The sequence below is a fragment of the Chrysochloris asiatica genome, unplaced genomic scaffold (assembly GCF_000296735.1).
Source record: "Chrysochloris asiatica unplaced genomic scaffold, ChrAsi1.0 scaffold00053, whole genome shotgun sequence".
In the NCBI taxonomy this organism is placed as follows: Eukaryota; Metazoa; Chordata; class Mammalia; order Afrosoricida; family Chrysochloridae; genus Chrysochloris; species Chrysochloris asiatica.
In genome coordinates this window covers 13,542,192-13,558,294 of record NW_006408571.1, presented here as the reverse complement: position 1 = coordinate 13,558,294, position 16,103 = coordinate 13,542,192, and the positions used below count along the sequence as shown (strand labels likewise).

Below are 16,103 nucleotides of genomic sequence, written 5' to 3'. Positions count from 1 at the left end.
TTTTTTCAATAACCTCATATACATGCAAAAGTTGGACAGTGAATAAGGAAGACCACAGAAGAATTGATGCTTTTGAGCTATGGTGTTGGAAGAGAATATTGAAAGTGCCATGGGCCGCCAAAAGAACCAACAGATCTGTGTTAGAATAAGTGTAGCCAGAGTGCTCCTTGGAGGCCAGAATGGCCAAACTTTGCCTCTCATACTTCAGACATGTTGTCAGGAGGGACCAGTCACTGGAGAATGATATCATGTTTGGTAAGGTGGAGGGTCAGAGATAAACAGGAAGAACCCCAGAAAGATGGATTGGTAAAGTGGAGCATTAGTGGGCTCAAGTGTGGCAACAATTGTGAGGTTGGCCCAGGACCAGGCACTGTTTCATTCTGTTGTGCTAAGGGTCACTATGAGTCAGTACCAACTCGATGGCACCTAAAAACAACAACAATGAAGATGGAGGGCTTGTGTGGCCTGGCCACTTCAAACAGGTTCTTCACTAGCTTCTCTCTCTTTCCAAACCACTTTGACATTAGATCTGAGGAAGACACAGAAGAAGGTGGAGTGGTTGGCCTCTATTGCCACAGCTTTGGCCAAGTAGGATTTCCCTGTGCCAGGGATCCAAGAGTATTATCCCTCCCCAAGGGATGTGCTTGCCTATGAACAAGTGTGGGAACTTAATTGGAAAAATTACATCTTCTTTGAGGGCCTCTTTGGCCCCCCTCTAGCCTAAAGAATGTTGGGCTTCTCCATGACAACACCACCTGTCAGTTACTCTTGAAATGTCGATTTCTGTGGATTATCTCCTTGTCTGTCTCTGTCACTGCCTTTGACCTCACTCTGGTTCTCTTTGACTGGCTTCGCCTCATACTTCTGTTCAATAGATAATCCTTCAATTTCTCTGCCCAGTCTAGGTACTGCATACACTTGGCACGAATGCTCTCCTTGGCCTTGTTGTGTGCCTCTTACTTGATAGCATGTAGGAAATACTCCACAGCATGCTAGCCAAGCTGAAGTGCCTCCTCTTAGTCTTTGGCTTTGTCCTCTTTTGTAGCTTTCACCACCAGATCAACAGCTTTCTGACAACTGACGTTGTTGTTTCATCTCATGGTCCACCCCCACACCCCATGGTACTGTTGCTAATAGAGCTGAAGTGCTGGGTCCAACATGGGGAGCCCAGTGGGTCTGGGTCTGGGTTAGGGAAGGGTGGTTGATTGCCTAGAGAATAGCCTTTGAAGTACTAAAGAACATACTACCTACATAACTCTTTTTTTTTTTTTGCTGCAAAAACCTCTTTATTGTTTTAAAGAACAAAGATGGCACTTTGAGGGCTAAAGTTCACCTGACCCAAGCCATGTTATTATTATTTTTAATGTTTTATTGTGAATTATATGATAGTTTACATGGGAGAACTTCTAGTTTTACATTCATTCCATCGTGTATCATCTCATTGCCATGGTTCCAATCCCTTCCATGCATCATCAACCACCCAAAGGGTATATCCCAGAAACCTGCCCCCTACACTTCCCCACCCCTCCCCACCCCCCCAGTTTTTGGCCCACAGTCCTGTTCCCTCTCTGGGTCCAAAGTCCCCAGTCGCTTCATCACTCCACGTCTACATAACTCTTAATGAGCTTTTTTTTTAAAGATAATTTTATTGAGCCAACTTTTTATAAAAGTCAAAGTTAAAGGCAAACTGGCTTTTAACACTTTTCTAGATCTTTTGAAATAGTTGTGCCAACTAAACTTTCTGAACTTCTATTAGTCAAGGATGGCTGGGCACTCTCTGGCTTACCTCATTCCCCAGAAGACAGATACGAAATATGATGATTTATTGGTTTAACTATGATATATAAAGAAAAATACAGTTTAAAATTCCAATAAAGGCCTGTCTTTTACACACACACACAAAATCTATGTTTTATTGTCCCTCTCATCTATAATTGGGAAAGTTAGCACAGGGATGGCTTACTACCAGAGGGCCTTTTTAAAATGCTGACTGGCAGGATAAACTGACTAATAAATAGGGCTCGGAATGGCCCTGAAATATCAAATTCAGAAGGTCTTCCCGCCCAGTTAACCCTTCAAAATGGAATTCTTTCCTGCTTTGAATTTTTTCTTGAAATCATGTGGTCTTAATAGTGGAAGGCATTTTGAAAGAAATGAACAATTTTTTGAGGTAATATAGATTTTGATACCACTGATGTAGTTAGGCGCCCCTGAGTTGGCTCTGACTCACAGTGACAATATACACATCAGAATAAAACAGTGCCCAGGCTCCTGCCATCCTCATAACCACTGTTGTGTTTGAGCCCATTGTGGCAGCCACTGTGTCTATACATCTTGTTGGCGGTCTTCTTCTTTTTTGCTGATCCTGTACTGAGCATGGCGCCCTTTTCCAGGGACTTGTCCCTCCTGATAATATGTCCAAAGTACTTGAGATGAAGACTTGTCATCCTCATTTCAAAGGACATTCCAGCTGCAATTCTTCCAAGACAGGTTTGTTCTTCTGGCAGTCCATGGAACTTTCAATATTCCTTATCAACATCATAATTCAAATACATCAATTCTCTGATTTTCCTTATTCATTTTCCAGCTTTTACTTGCATTTGAACTGAAAAGAAAATCAAACCCCTGCCTCAAATCAATCCCAATTCAGCAACCCACTATAAGGGCTTCTGAGGCACTAAGTCTTTTTGGAAACAGAAAGTTTCATTTGTCTTCCACAGAGTGGCTGGTGGTTTAGAACAGCTGTTAAACTGAGCGGTTAGCATTCCAGTGTTTTTTCGGTAGCGCCGCTAAAGGTCCCCACATGCATTTGAGGTGAGCCAAAATGTCATGACTTGGGTCACGTGTGTCTTCTGCATTGTTCATAACTTACCCATAGAATCCTTCAGTATTACAAGTTGAGGTTTGCATTTTTTCTTCATTTTTTTTCAACTTAAGAAATGCTGAGCATGTTCTTTCCTTTTTTGGTTTCCTAACTCCAGATTTTGTTGTTGTTGAGTGCCGTGGAGTCGGTTCCGACTCATAGTCGACCTACACAGGGTTTCCAAGGCTGTAAATCTTTACGGGAGCAGACTGCCTCATCTTTCTCCCGCGGAACCGCTGGTAGTTTCGAACCGCTGACCTTGCGGCTCACAGCCCGATTCGTAACCACTACGCTACCAGAGCTCCTTATCTTAGCACCTTTCATTACAATACTTTACTGTGTCTTCTTAAGTTGGCCTTTGAAATTTTCTAGTTAACTCTTTTACTTCATCATTTCTACATTCACTTTAGCATCTCTATGGTCAAAGACACGTTTCAAGTCTCTGCAGACATCCACTTTGTTTTTTTCCCAATACTGTCTTTTTAATGACATTTTGCTTTCTTCATATATGATGTTCTTGATGTCATCCCAGAACTCATTTGGTCTTCTGTCATTAGTGTTCAATGCATCAAATTTGTTCTTGAGATGCTCTCTAACTTCAGATGGGATATATTCAAGGTTATATTTGGGCTCTTGTGGACATACTTTAATTTTCTTCAGCTTCAGCCTGAACTTGCATATCATGGTTTACCCTGACTGTTCTATAGTTGGTTCCTGGCCTTGTTTTAGTTGATGATATTGAACTTCTCTATCGCCTCTTCTTACAGATATAGTTAATATGATTGTGTATTCCATCTGGCAAAATCCATGTGTATAGTTACTATTTATATTGTTGAAAAAAATATTTGCAATGAAGATGTTGGTCTTGCAAATTCTTTCATGCAATCTCTAGCATCGTTTCTATCTCCAAGGCCATCTTTTGTACTTATCCTTCCTTTTTGTTCAAATTTTGCATTCCAATCATAAATAATTATCAGTGTATCTTGATTACATATTTGATGAATTTCAGACTGAAGAAGTTGGTAGAATTTGTCAATTTCTTCATCATTGGCTTCAGTGGTTTTGGATAAATTTATGTATTCGTTGTATTAACTTATCTTCTTTGTAGGCATATGGATATTATTGTATCACAGACAGCATTGTACTTCATGATCGATCTTAAAATGTTCTTGTTGATGATGAATGCAATGCTATTCCTCTTGAATTTGTCATTCTTGGCATAGTAAACCATGACTGATTCAAAATGGCAATAACTGTCCATTTCAGCACTCAAATGCCTAGGATATCAATCTTTATTTTTTTATGATTAATACAATTAGTGGGACACAAATGTCTTAAGCAGTCTGTGGTGCTGAGTTTGATGGGATGAAGGCCGTTTCTTCAGATTCATGCAGTTATACAGCTGACACCAGATGACAGCATGCACTAAATGTGGGATAACAGTTTCCCACAAAGTCCCAGAGGAAGAAAATGTAGGTGGGCATATGTATGTCCCATAGGTCATAAAATAGTAAGAATAACGTAATCAGTACCTTTTAGTCTCATGATCTTGCAAACCTGAACTGGACTCAAACAGTTTGGGATGTTACTGAATTATTATATATAATGTAAACTTAATTCTTACATACTTTCCTTAGGGGTGAAAATTGCTTTCCCATCTACATAGTATGGCCTCTTTATTTCTGGGGAGGTGCCCATAAAACTTGGTTATGCTATGAACAGCCTGATTTATGCAGTAGTATCTGATTTGAAAGGTATGTTTTACCTCTTTATATATGTATGAGACTATGGCAATTAAGGACTCCTGATGTGGCGCTATAGAATCAGCACTGGACTGTGAACCACAATGTCAGCAGTTCAAACCCACCAGCTGCTCTTCATGGTTGCTATGAGTCAGAACCAACTTGACAGCACGTAACAACAACAATGGCAATTAAAAAGGCTTGCAGCTGAGATAAAGAATGGGGTAAAGGGAAAGGCAAAGGGAAAGAAATGTATTAAATGGAAAAATCTAGCTAATATGAGGATTCATTGCTCATTTTCCTCCATCTCATATCATTTCTTCATAATATTGGCATAAAACAGGAATGTAAATTCATGGCAGCATCCCTGCCTCCCCTTGGTCTTCCCCCACACACCACAAACAAACAAATCAACACAGCAGACACTACAACAATCTTTTCTATTAAATTACTACTCATCCTGAATAATTCTCCATACAGCTCTTCATGCAACCACTACCAATCAGATGGGCCTGGCAATGTTCCCTGGCTTAGAGTTTTGTCGTGATATAACAATAGAAAGAAATCAAAAGGCTGTGAGGAGCCTTTCCACTTGAGACAGTGGAAAAGGCAAGGCAATGAATTCTCCCCTAGAGCCTCCATAAGGAGGGAAGTCCTACTGAGACCTTGATTTTAGCTTTCTAAGACCCATTTTGGACTTCTGACCTCCAGAACTGTAAGATAATAATAAGATAAAAAAATGTGTTATTTTCAGCCATTAAATTTGTGGCACTTTGTTACAGTGACAAAAAGAAACAGATACACCACTCATGGTCAGGTGAATCTGTATCCAGATTCATTTATCTTATTGCCTATATAATAGGTTAAATCCTGGTGTGGCACCATGGGAAAAGCACTGGACAGTTTGAATCAAGGTTGGTGGTTCAAACTCACCACTTGCTCCACAGAAATCCTATACAGCGTTGCTATGAGTTGAAACCGACTCAATGGCACTTAACAAGAAAATTTAATTGTTTGAAGTGGCTATACACATCTCAAATATTACATGTCCCAAATTTAAACTTTACTTTTTTTCTCCCCCAAACCTAGTGATTTCCCCAATCTTTCTCATCTCAGTAAATGGCTACACCACTAGCCACTCAGTTACTAAAGACAGAAACCTGGAAGTCTAATTCCTTTCTTTTCTATTATCCCCTCAAATCTAAGCCATAGGCAAACTCCCATCAATTCTTCTTCCAAAATCAACCTCGCATCCATCCACCTCAACGGAGTTTCACTGTTATCATTCTTGACCTCCTTCCAATCCATTCTCCACAAAGCAGCCAAAACGATATTTGAAAAAGTAATCAAAAGGTACTCCCTTGCACAAACCTCTTAATGTGTATCCTTTTGCGGCAGATGTGACCTTTTAGTTGCTCCAAGGTAGCTGCAGGGTGACTGCTGATAATTGCTTTGCACATTAGAGAATCATTCATTAAAATCATTAAGTGAAAAAGTTTGAATTGTGAAATTTGCTTTATTGCAAGAATTCTCAATGTGCTTGCCCAGTTAAATTGTTTAAATGGTTTCGCCTGAAGTAAAAATTTGAATGGCTGTAGCAATAATTTTCATAGTTTGGACTACCAATTCTTTCAAAGTTTCTTGTCAATGGGGACTCAGGAATTTGAAAAGATCACTGAAAAATCTTCAAAAGGACTGTAATCATTGCAATGAAACGAAATACGATAGGATGAGTGTAAAACAGATGTTCTCCCATGTAAACTATCACTCAATTCACGATGCTGTTGTTGTTGTTGTTAAGTGCCAGCGAGTCGGTCGGTTCCAACCCATAGAGACCCTGTACAGGGTTTCCGAGGGTGTAAATCCTTACGGGAGTAGAAAGTCTCATCTTTCTCCCACGGAGTGGCTGGTAGTTTCAAACTGCTGACCTTAAGGTTCGCAGCCCGATTCGTAACCACTACGCTACCAGAGCTTTAAAAAAAAAAACAAAAACAAACCATTCTTCAGCAGGAACTCTTGAGCCCTTTCCCACCACTTTTTTTGCGCAGCGCCATGTTTCTCTCTGGACATCGCTGGGCTGCCTCCGGGTTCCCTGTAGCGGATGCTGAGGCTAAGCTAACAGCATCATCATTCAGTACTTCATCAGAGCCTTCTAGCCGACGGGTCCTGGAGTTCAAAGCTTAAGAGGCGTCTCTGAGATGGATAGACTACTGACTACTGACTACCCACTGTACCGACTGAGTCAAGGCTTATGAAATGACTAAGTGGAAGGCAAGGCCAAAACAACTACCCCGTTAAAAGACTCGAGTTTCCAATGAGCTTGTCGCCAGCTGAGGAGATCGTTTTCGGGCGGGGACACAGGACAGCTCCCACTTTCAGACCCGGAAAACTGGCTCCGTCTCCCTCCTTCTTGAAAAACCGTTCGTGAATTGGGGGGGAGGGGGGCTGCGGTACCAGCCAATCATGGAATTTCTCTCAGGTGACGTAGGCCGCGTTCGCTGATTCGGTGCTCCGAGTGGGTGTGGAAGGGGTATGCGAGGACCTGGGGCCAGGGTCGAGCGACGAGTCATCGACCTGTGTGGTGTTGCTGAGGAAGCTGAGGATTCGGTTCGCGTTCGGGCTGCTTTTTAGCTTTGGGTTCAGCTCTGGTACAAGAAGAGCGGCGGCGGCGGCGACTGTGAGGAAGGAAACCACTGTCTGGTGAGAGTCCCTCGTCAACTATGAGCAGGTTCGGGGAGAGCATCCTCTGGGCCCCCAGGGCCTCTTTCACCGACCCTCTTGTCTCGAGACAGCCCCGCGGCTGGCCGGGGTGGGCCCTGTCTCCCGTGGGCCTCCACGCCTCGTCCCCTCCTTAAGCCCTGTTCAGGGCGCTGCCTGGTGGCCCACATAGCAGACAATTCCTTGTGAACCCGAAGCGAATTACCGGGAAGTTAGCCCGGGGAGCGTTAGAGGCAGCTTCACGACTCCATCCCCGTGGGCGGTGTTGTGCGTACTGGGAACGAACGTGACCCAGGTGGCACTGAAGAGTGTAAAGGAAGGGGCTAAAAGACAACCTTGAGTCTATGTGTCTGTGTTCTGAGTCCGGAGGGACAACATTGAATTCCTCGCCCTCACCCCCACCCCCACCCCACCCCAATTCTGAACACGTTTGTCAAATTGTTAGCTCGCCAAGTGCTCTCTGCTCCCCTGCTGGAGAGGCGAGGGAAGTGCAGTGTAGAAGGACGAGCCGAGCTGTTGGAGCTCAGTTATAGGAGCTCTGGACCAACAGGAGTCTGAGAATTATACTTGAGGAATCAAGTTCTGAGTTCCAGACCACGGTGTCTATCAGGCCTTTTCCTTCTTACTCCTGGGGCTGTTTTCCTGTCTGTAAAATGGGGCTAGTAAGAGCGCTGTGGCGCTGTGGGTTAATGCGTCAGACTGCAAAGTCCTGTGAACTGCAAGGCCAGTGATTCAAGCTCACCAGCTGCTCCTTAGAAACCCTTTGCGATGGGTTGACAATACTGGCACTTAACAACAACAACCAACAGGAGCCCTGCGCAGATGAAAGGAAATCATACTTGTTAAGCACTTAGCACAGATTGGGCACCTAGGGACTATTGTTATTTGCTCAGGGACTGCTTGAGCCAAGTTAATCTTACAAGAATCTCTTATATACACACACACACACACACACACACACACACACGCGCGCGCGCGCGCGCACTTCAAAACGTTTGTGGGAAAATTACACTAACTTTTACATTCCATTTTTCAATGAACTTTTGAAGCCTTCTTGTATGGATGGATGAGCATGTGTGTATAAATAAATACAATATATATATGGCGGGAGTGGCTAAGAATCGGGCTGCGAACTTCATGGTCTGTCAGCAGTAAGAAACTACCAGCTGTTCTGCAGGAAAAAGATGAGGCTTTCTGTTCCAAGAAGATTAACAACCTCAGAAACATCGTACAGGGTCACTATGAGCCGGAACCGACTCCACAGCATATAACCACCAACAACCACCACCACCAGCCACCACCACCATGGGGGCAGTGCGGTGGCTCTGTCGGATAAGCACTGGACTGCGAATTACAAGGTCAACAGTTCTAGCCCACTAATAGCTAGCTATCTGGGAGGAAGTTGCGTCTGTCTGCTCCTACACAGATTTACAATCTTGGAAACCAGGTTTGCTATGAGTCAGAACCAACTCGATGGAACTTAACAGTACACAATCACACACACATATATGGACTTTAAAAAGTTTGTGGGAAAATTCCGTTATCTTTTAATTCCACTTTTCAATGAACTTTTTGATGCCTCCTTGTATGTGTGTATATATTAAAAAAAAGAATGGATGGCACTGTGGGTTAATGAGCTGGACTGAAAAGTTGGTTTGAACTGCAAGGTCAGCGGTTCAAGCTCACTAGCCACTCCTGGGAAACCCTGTACAGGGTTGTTATGGGTCAGAACCGACTTGTCATCACTTAACACCAACATCATCAATGTTTCCAAGGTTTATCCATGTAGTACCATGTAACAGAATTTAGTGTCTCTTTGGTGGTTGGTGGTTAAGTGCTGTGGAGTCAGTTCTGACTCATAGCAACCCTATACAGGGTTTCTGAGGCTGTAAATCTTTACGGGAGCAGAAAGCCTCATCTTTCGTGTAACAGCTGGTAGTTTCAAATTGTTGCATTTGAAGTTAGCAGCCCGATTCGTAACCACTATGCTACCACATTTTGTTTATCCATTTCTTTATTGATAGACACATGGGCTATTTCTACCTTGTGGCCATTGTGAATAATGCTACAGTGGACTTTGGTACACGATATCTGTTTGAGTCCCTGCTTTCAGTCTTTTGGGTATGTAGATAAGAGTGGAGTTGCTGGATCGTATGGTAGGTAATTCTGCTTAACTTTTTGTGGAAGCACCAAACTGCTTTCCACAGCAGCTGCACCATTTTACAGTTCCACTAGAAATGGACAAGCATTCAGATTTCTCCACATGCTTGTATGATTTGCTTTTTAAGATTTAATGTCTTTCCTCAAAAAAGCTTTGACCTTAAATAATGTTATTGTAAGGAGCTCTGGTAGCGTAGTGGTTACGAATCGGGCTACTAACCTCAGAGTCGGCAGTTTGAAACTACAGCAGTTCTGCGGGAGAAGGATGAGGCGCTCTGCTCTTGTAAAGATTTACAGCCTCGGAAACCCTGTGCAGGGTCACTATGAGTGGGAACCGACTCCACGGTACTTAACAACAACAATGTTATTGTATTTTTCATAGCTTATTTATATGACTAGCTTACTCTCTGTTTTGGTAGAATAACCTTTGAGCTTTGGCAAATACTAAGAACAGTTTAGTACTACCAGACAGAAAGTTTACTGTTCTCTAAGATAAATACAAAGGAGCTCTCTGGTAGCATGGTGGTTATGAATCAGGCTGCTAACCTCAAGGTTGGCAGTTCGAAACTACCAGCCGTGCCGTGGGAGAAAGATAAGGCTTTCTGCTCTCATAAAGATTTAACAGCCTCAGAAACCCTGTACATGGTCGCCATGAGTTGGAACCGACTCCACGGTACTTTCAACTACAAAAAGATAAATACAAATTAATCGACTACAAATGAGTTTCTTTCTCTCATCCAGTAAATTAAATATCACCAGCAATTGATTCCGTTCAAATTTAATGGCCAGTGTAAAAAGGATTATGTACAGGAACACTTAAGACAGTTATTTTTAGAAGAATTTTTTTTTCTTTTTTCTTTAATGGCTAGATAGTGTGTGTTGTTGTTAAGTGGCTTTGCGTCAGTTCCGGCTCATAACAACTTTGTATAGGGTTTCTGAGGAGCGATTGGTGAGTTTGAACTGCTGAGCTTTCTGTTCAAACTGATTTTGGGATTGAGTGCTTATCCTACAGCTCCACACCAGATATTGCTTAGGCCTCAGGAAACAACCCCTTGGGCAGAATGCTCATTTCAGTGTCTTAAAAGTGCTTTCCACTGGTTGGAATTAGGTTTTATTTAAGGTCAAAAGTTCAGAGTGGGCCTAATGAGTGGGCATTTTACATGGTCTTAGAATTCTAGCATAAGTAAGATGAAGAACCAAGAGCAGAGGGCGACTTCTAGTGAGTGTCAGAGTTTTCACCCTGATCTAAAAAGAATCTCCCATTTTATTGGCATCCTTACTCCAGCTTTTTTGTTATATTCTAAATAAATTTTTTTTTTTTTTGGATAAAGGAAACAAGGGTAAATTGCTGCAATTTGATTAACCTGATTACACTCAGAGAGTGGTGTTACTCTAAATACCAACAGAGAAGGAAAGAGTCTTCATATCAAGTATTAATGCTGTCCCCTCTCTACACAGGGTAGATAGGGACGGGCAACTTGGGCATTGGCTACCTAAAATGAGGGGACAATAAAGGCACGAAGTGACTGGCTTACAAGGTTTCAAGAGGGAGTTTAGTTTAAGAATAGAGGGGAGGGGAAGAGTCCCCACTGAATGGCTGTCATCTTGTCTAGATGGGTCTGGTGAAAGGAGATGGGGGTAAGATTCGAAAGATTCAGTAGTGAATAATTGTTATGACTAATTGCGACTGTCACAATTGTAAAGGTAGAAGTTTTGTAACAAAAACAGGGGAGTGGTTAATCTTACAGTCCAGAAACAGAGGACCCTAGGACCATCAAGAGAGTAGCGCACAAGCAGAATGCGGGACCTTATCCAGAGAAGCAACAGCGCCAAAGGTGGGCAGAGATGGGGGCATGGAGAGGGGGAGTGGCTGAGGACTCTAGATTCATGGACTAAGAAGAGAGGGACTGAGAGCTGGTGGCCAGGAGGCAGACTTGCAGAATGTGCCCTTTGGAAATGTAAATTATTATATATGCCTGAGTGGTTTTTTTGTTTGCTTGTTTTTTAAAAAGCTTAAGTGGATAGAGAGAAATACTGTTAACTGATGGTACATGGAAGGGCTTATAATCATTGTAATGAAACAAGATGTATGATTTGTTGAATGTAAAACTGATGATCTGCCCTGTAAACTTTCACTCAATCCACAATAAAAACCTTAAATAAAATTTAAAAAAAGGTTAATGAGAAAATTCCACTATCTTTTAATTCAATTTTTCTATGAACTTTTTGAATCCTCCTCATATATATGTGGGTGGTAGGCCATAGTTCTAAGAAAGAGGAAGGACCTAAGTGGGGTGGGATGAAGAGGAACAGGTTTTTATGAAGGCTTGCCAGAAGAGCTGATGCTTGGACTGAGGTTTGAAGGTTGAGGACAAATTCAGGTAAGAGTGAAAGAAAGTTTTAGGGAGAGATAATTGCATCTGTAAAGGCACAGAGGTACGGAAATCACCTATTGAACAGCAGGTAATTTAGTATGGTTGGTGCTGCGCAAGTTTAAGTATGGGAGAGAAGGTTGAAAAGATGGGCTAGGTCCAAATTAGGTGTGTTTGTTTTGGTTAGTGTGATAGAGTCAGATTTGTGAATTTTGGAAAGATCACTCTGAAAGTTAGTGCCAGGCAGGACAAAAGATAAGCAATCCACTTTGACAGCTGTTTAAGTAGTTTAGACCAAAGATGAGAGCGTGGACTAGAAGAAGTCCTGGTGGGATAGATTTGAAAGATATTCTGGAGGTGGGATAGACAAGGTTTAGAAGAAATGGGAAGGGATCTTGGTGTGGTGCTCTAGGATAACTGACTCAATGGCACTTAATACACAATAGGAGAAATTGGGTAAGAAACAGCAGGAGGCAAAGATGTCAAAGCATTTGGGTGAATGCAAGTGCATAACTGATTTAGAGAATAAGGTCGAATTTGGGGAAGAAACTGAGCTCAGTTTGGAACATTGACTTTAAGGTGCCTATGGGACACACAACAGGCAATAACTGGTAGACATTGGTGTATAGGTGCTCATGAAACCTTAAAGGTAGAGTTTTCATCTTATTCACCTTTCTCTTTCATAGCTCTGATAATCTTTCCTTGTATATAAAGGATATCTAGTGTGTAGAGACCTGGTGTGTCACTGTGGGTTAATGCACCAGACTGCAAAGCCATTCAAACTGTAAGGTCAGTGGTTCAAGCTCACCAACTGCTCCTCGGAAACTCTATATAGGGTCGCTGTGTGTTGGAATCGACTCTACAGCACTTAACCACAACAAGCATGTGGGTATATAGATGCTGTCCCTTAAAAGATGTGATCTTAAATATTGAGGAAGTTATTTCCTCTCTCAAGACCTTTCAGTTAAAGCGAGGGAGTTTCCCTTTTCTGTCAAGTGAGGGAGTTAAAATTGATCAGTGGTTCTCAGCGAGGGTTTTGCCGTAATCTGATATGTTGGGATCAATTATGAAACATGACAAGTGATCTTTACTTGCCCTACTTCAAAACTCAAGCAATGTTTACTTGCTGTTATAAGTTAAAGTTTACTGTCATTCTTTCTCAATTGCATTTCAGTGTTTTCTTGAATGTGAAAGAAAGAGGTGGAATTATATAGCTAGGCAGCTGGAATTTCATAACTCTGGCTATGCCAATGGGAGTGGCACACAAGTGTTGTTGTTGTTAAATGGCTTGAGTCAGTTCCAACTCATAATGACCATGTATAGGGTTTCTGAGAAATAACTGGTGGGTTTGAACCACCAACCTTGCAGTTAATTGTCCAGTGCTTATCCTACAGCACCACATCAGAACTCCAGAAGAAAGGCTTCGCTGATCGGGAATTGAACCTTGTGTGCGACGGACCACTAGGGAGCTTCATGAAGTAGGAGTGGGGGGGGTGGAGGGTGGAGTTAAGGATCCCTATACTAAATAGTGGAGCCCCAGTGTGGTACTTTTGAAGAAACATTGGCCTGCTAACCACAAGGTCGGTGGTTCAAACCTACCAGCTGCTTCTCAGAAACCCTATACAGGGTGGCTCTGAGTTGTAATCAACTCATTGGCACTTAACAACAACATACTAAATAGTGGTTACGGGCTTACCAAAAACCAAACCCACTACTGCCAAGTCGATTCCAACTTATTGTAGCCCTAAAGTCCGAGTAAGGAGCTCTGGTAGCGTAGTGGTTATGAATCGGGCTGCTAACCTCAGGGTCAGCAGTTTGAAACTACCAGCTGTTCTGTAGGAGAAAGATGAGGCTCTCTGCTCCGGTAAAGATTTACAGCCTCAGAAACTGTACAGGGTTGCTATGAGTTGGAACCGACTCCACGGCACGTAACAACAACAAAGTCAGAGTAGAACTTCACATAGGGTCTCTAAACCTGTAAGTCTTTGTGGAAGTAGACTGCTACATCGTTCTCCTGAGAAGTGGATGGGGGTTTCAAACCACTGACCTTTTGGTTAGCAGTTGAGTGCTTTAACTATTGCACAGTCAGGGTTTCTATTAAGGCTTTGTTGTTAAGTGCTGTTGAGTCGGTTCTGACTCATAATAGCACTATATAGGGTTTATGAGGAGCATCTGGTGCATTTGAACCACCAACCTTGTGGTTAGCAGTACAGTGCTTTACCCTACAGCGTCATACCAGACGTTAAAACTACAAAATTCTATGTTAATATTTAAGACCTACCATTCTGATTATAAATGATAATTTTTATTTTTGCAACTTCAGGAACTCTATTTTAACACCCTCTCAAAACAGAAAAAACAAGTCATGGAGAAGAATGGGAATAACCGGAAGCTTCGGGTTTGTGTTGCTACTTGCAACCGTGCTGATTATTCCAAACTTGCCCCGATCATGTTTGGCATTAAGACGGAACCTGAGTTCTTTGAACTTGATGTGGTGGTACTTGGCTCTCACCTGATAGATGACTATGGGTAAGATGAAAGCATTTTCTTATGGTATCCTTCATTGTAACACAGTGCACTACAGAAAACTTGAATTTTGAAGCCATTTGGAACTAATTCTGAATCCCACTTCTTGTCCCTTAATTTTTATGTGACCTTGGAGAAATTACTTAACATCCATGAAGTTCAGTTTCCTCAGTAAAATGAGGTAAAAATCTATAATATGTAGGTTATTTTTAGGATTGGATTGATAGTAATCCTATCACAGTGATAGTACTTAGTAGATACTTGATAAATGATAACTATAAATACTATTATAGTTTGTTATCACATTCTGGAGAAATGCCAATTGTAAATATATATGTGTGACTATAAAATGTAATGTGATTCATTCCCCATTATCTGTTTTGTGAGTTCTCATGGCAATTATATTTTAATACTGGTACATAGATCAGCAGCATATATAGTAGTTGGTATAGAACAAGATTTTAAAAATCTAAGGAGCTTTAATGGCACAGTGGGTAAATACTTGGCTGTTAACAAAAAAGTTGGTGATTCAAACCCACCAGTGGTTCCATGGGAGAAGAGACCTGGTGATCTGCTCCCATAAAAATTGCTTAGTTAAGTAACCCTGTGGGGCAGTTCTACTCTGCCCTATAGGATTGTTCTGAGTAGGAATCCACTTGAGGGTACATAACAAAAACTGATCAATAAGGTAAAGTAGAATGTAAGTAACCATTGTCATTGATATAGATTATGATGTCATTGAGTTTGTTATGGAGTCCTGGTGTGGCACTGCAGGATAATGCACTGGACTGCAAGGTCAGTTTGAACAGCAAGGTCAGCGGTTCAAACCCACCAGAGACTCCTTGAAAACCCTATGTAGGGTCGCTATGGGTCGGAACCAACTCGATGGCACTTAACTTCAACAAACAATAAGTTTGTGTATGATGACAATTGAGAAATCTTTGAGGAAACAGGATGTATAAATCAGAAATAAATATTCACTTTTGCTGTATGTACTTAAACTAAGAAAGTAGAAAAGTAGCATTTAGTGTACCTTGAAAATGTCCCCAAAGATGGTAAAAATATGTATATACTGTTATATATGAAGGAGTTGTGTGTTAAATTAAAATTGTCTTTTTCAGATTATTTGTTTAAAACAAGACAACAACAGCAAAAACAAAAATCTGCCTGCAAAACTAACTTGACAATTTACTCTAAGGAAATAAAGACTAGAGAAGAAACTTGAGGATAGCACAAGAATCTGTAGCTTATTTCTAATGTGAACTGAATTCTGACTAAAATATCCAGTTGAGTAATAAGACAAGGGAGAAGAGAAATTTTAGCTATTGCTTGAGATGGAGTCTCTTACTTGTATAAGAAAGGTTTGATAGGAAGACTAGGGGAAAGAGGCTCTCAAGGAAATTGGAGTAGGTTTCTTATTTGCCCTATAATAAATTGGGAGCGCTGTGGCTCTGTAGGATTAGCACTGGACTGCTAACAAGGTTGGTGGTTCAAGCCTACCAGCTACTCCGCAGGAGAAAGATGAGATTTACAGCCTCTAAAACCCTATATAGGGATACTGAGTTGGAATGTACTTGACAGCACTTAACAATAATAATTAAAGGTGAAAATGTAATGTAAATAGGAAACTTGACTCATATTTAATAAGAATGAATGCATGTTTAAAATGCATTCTAAGATAGGAACTTGTCTCTGGGAGACGAACTGGAGGACTGGGGAATA

At 41.6% G+C, this 16,103-nt stretch overlaps 1 protein-coding gene and 1 pseudogene across 3 annotated transcripts in view; one reads left to right on the top strand and one right to left on the bottom strand.

Annotated features, from left to right (window-relative positions):
* The window catches only part of LOC102831353, a 3,410-nt pseudogene extending 1,619 nt beyond the window's left edge, over positions 1–1,791 (bottom strand).
* Positions 1–16,103, top strand: part of GNE (glucosamine (UDP-N-acetyl)-2-epimerase/N-acetylmannosamine kinase) — an 82,329-nt gene that overhangs the window by 21,842 nt on the left and 44,384 nt on the right. For 2 of the 3 annotated variants that reach the window (XM_006863101.1, XM_006863102.1), the window contains exon 1: positions 14,181–14,384. The exons of the other annotated variant lie outside the window; for it this stretch is intronic. In XM_006863101.1, coding sequence (XP_006863163.1) covers positions 14,221–14,384 — 164 coding nt within the window. In that variant the 5' untranslated portion in view covers positions 14,181–14,220. Of the gene's footprint in view, positions 1–14,180; positions 14,385–16,103 lie in introns of those variants that run through there. 3 annotated transcript variants of the gene reach the window in all.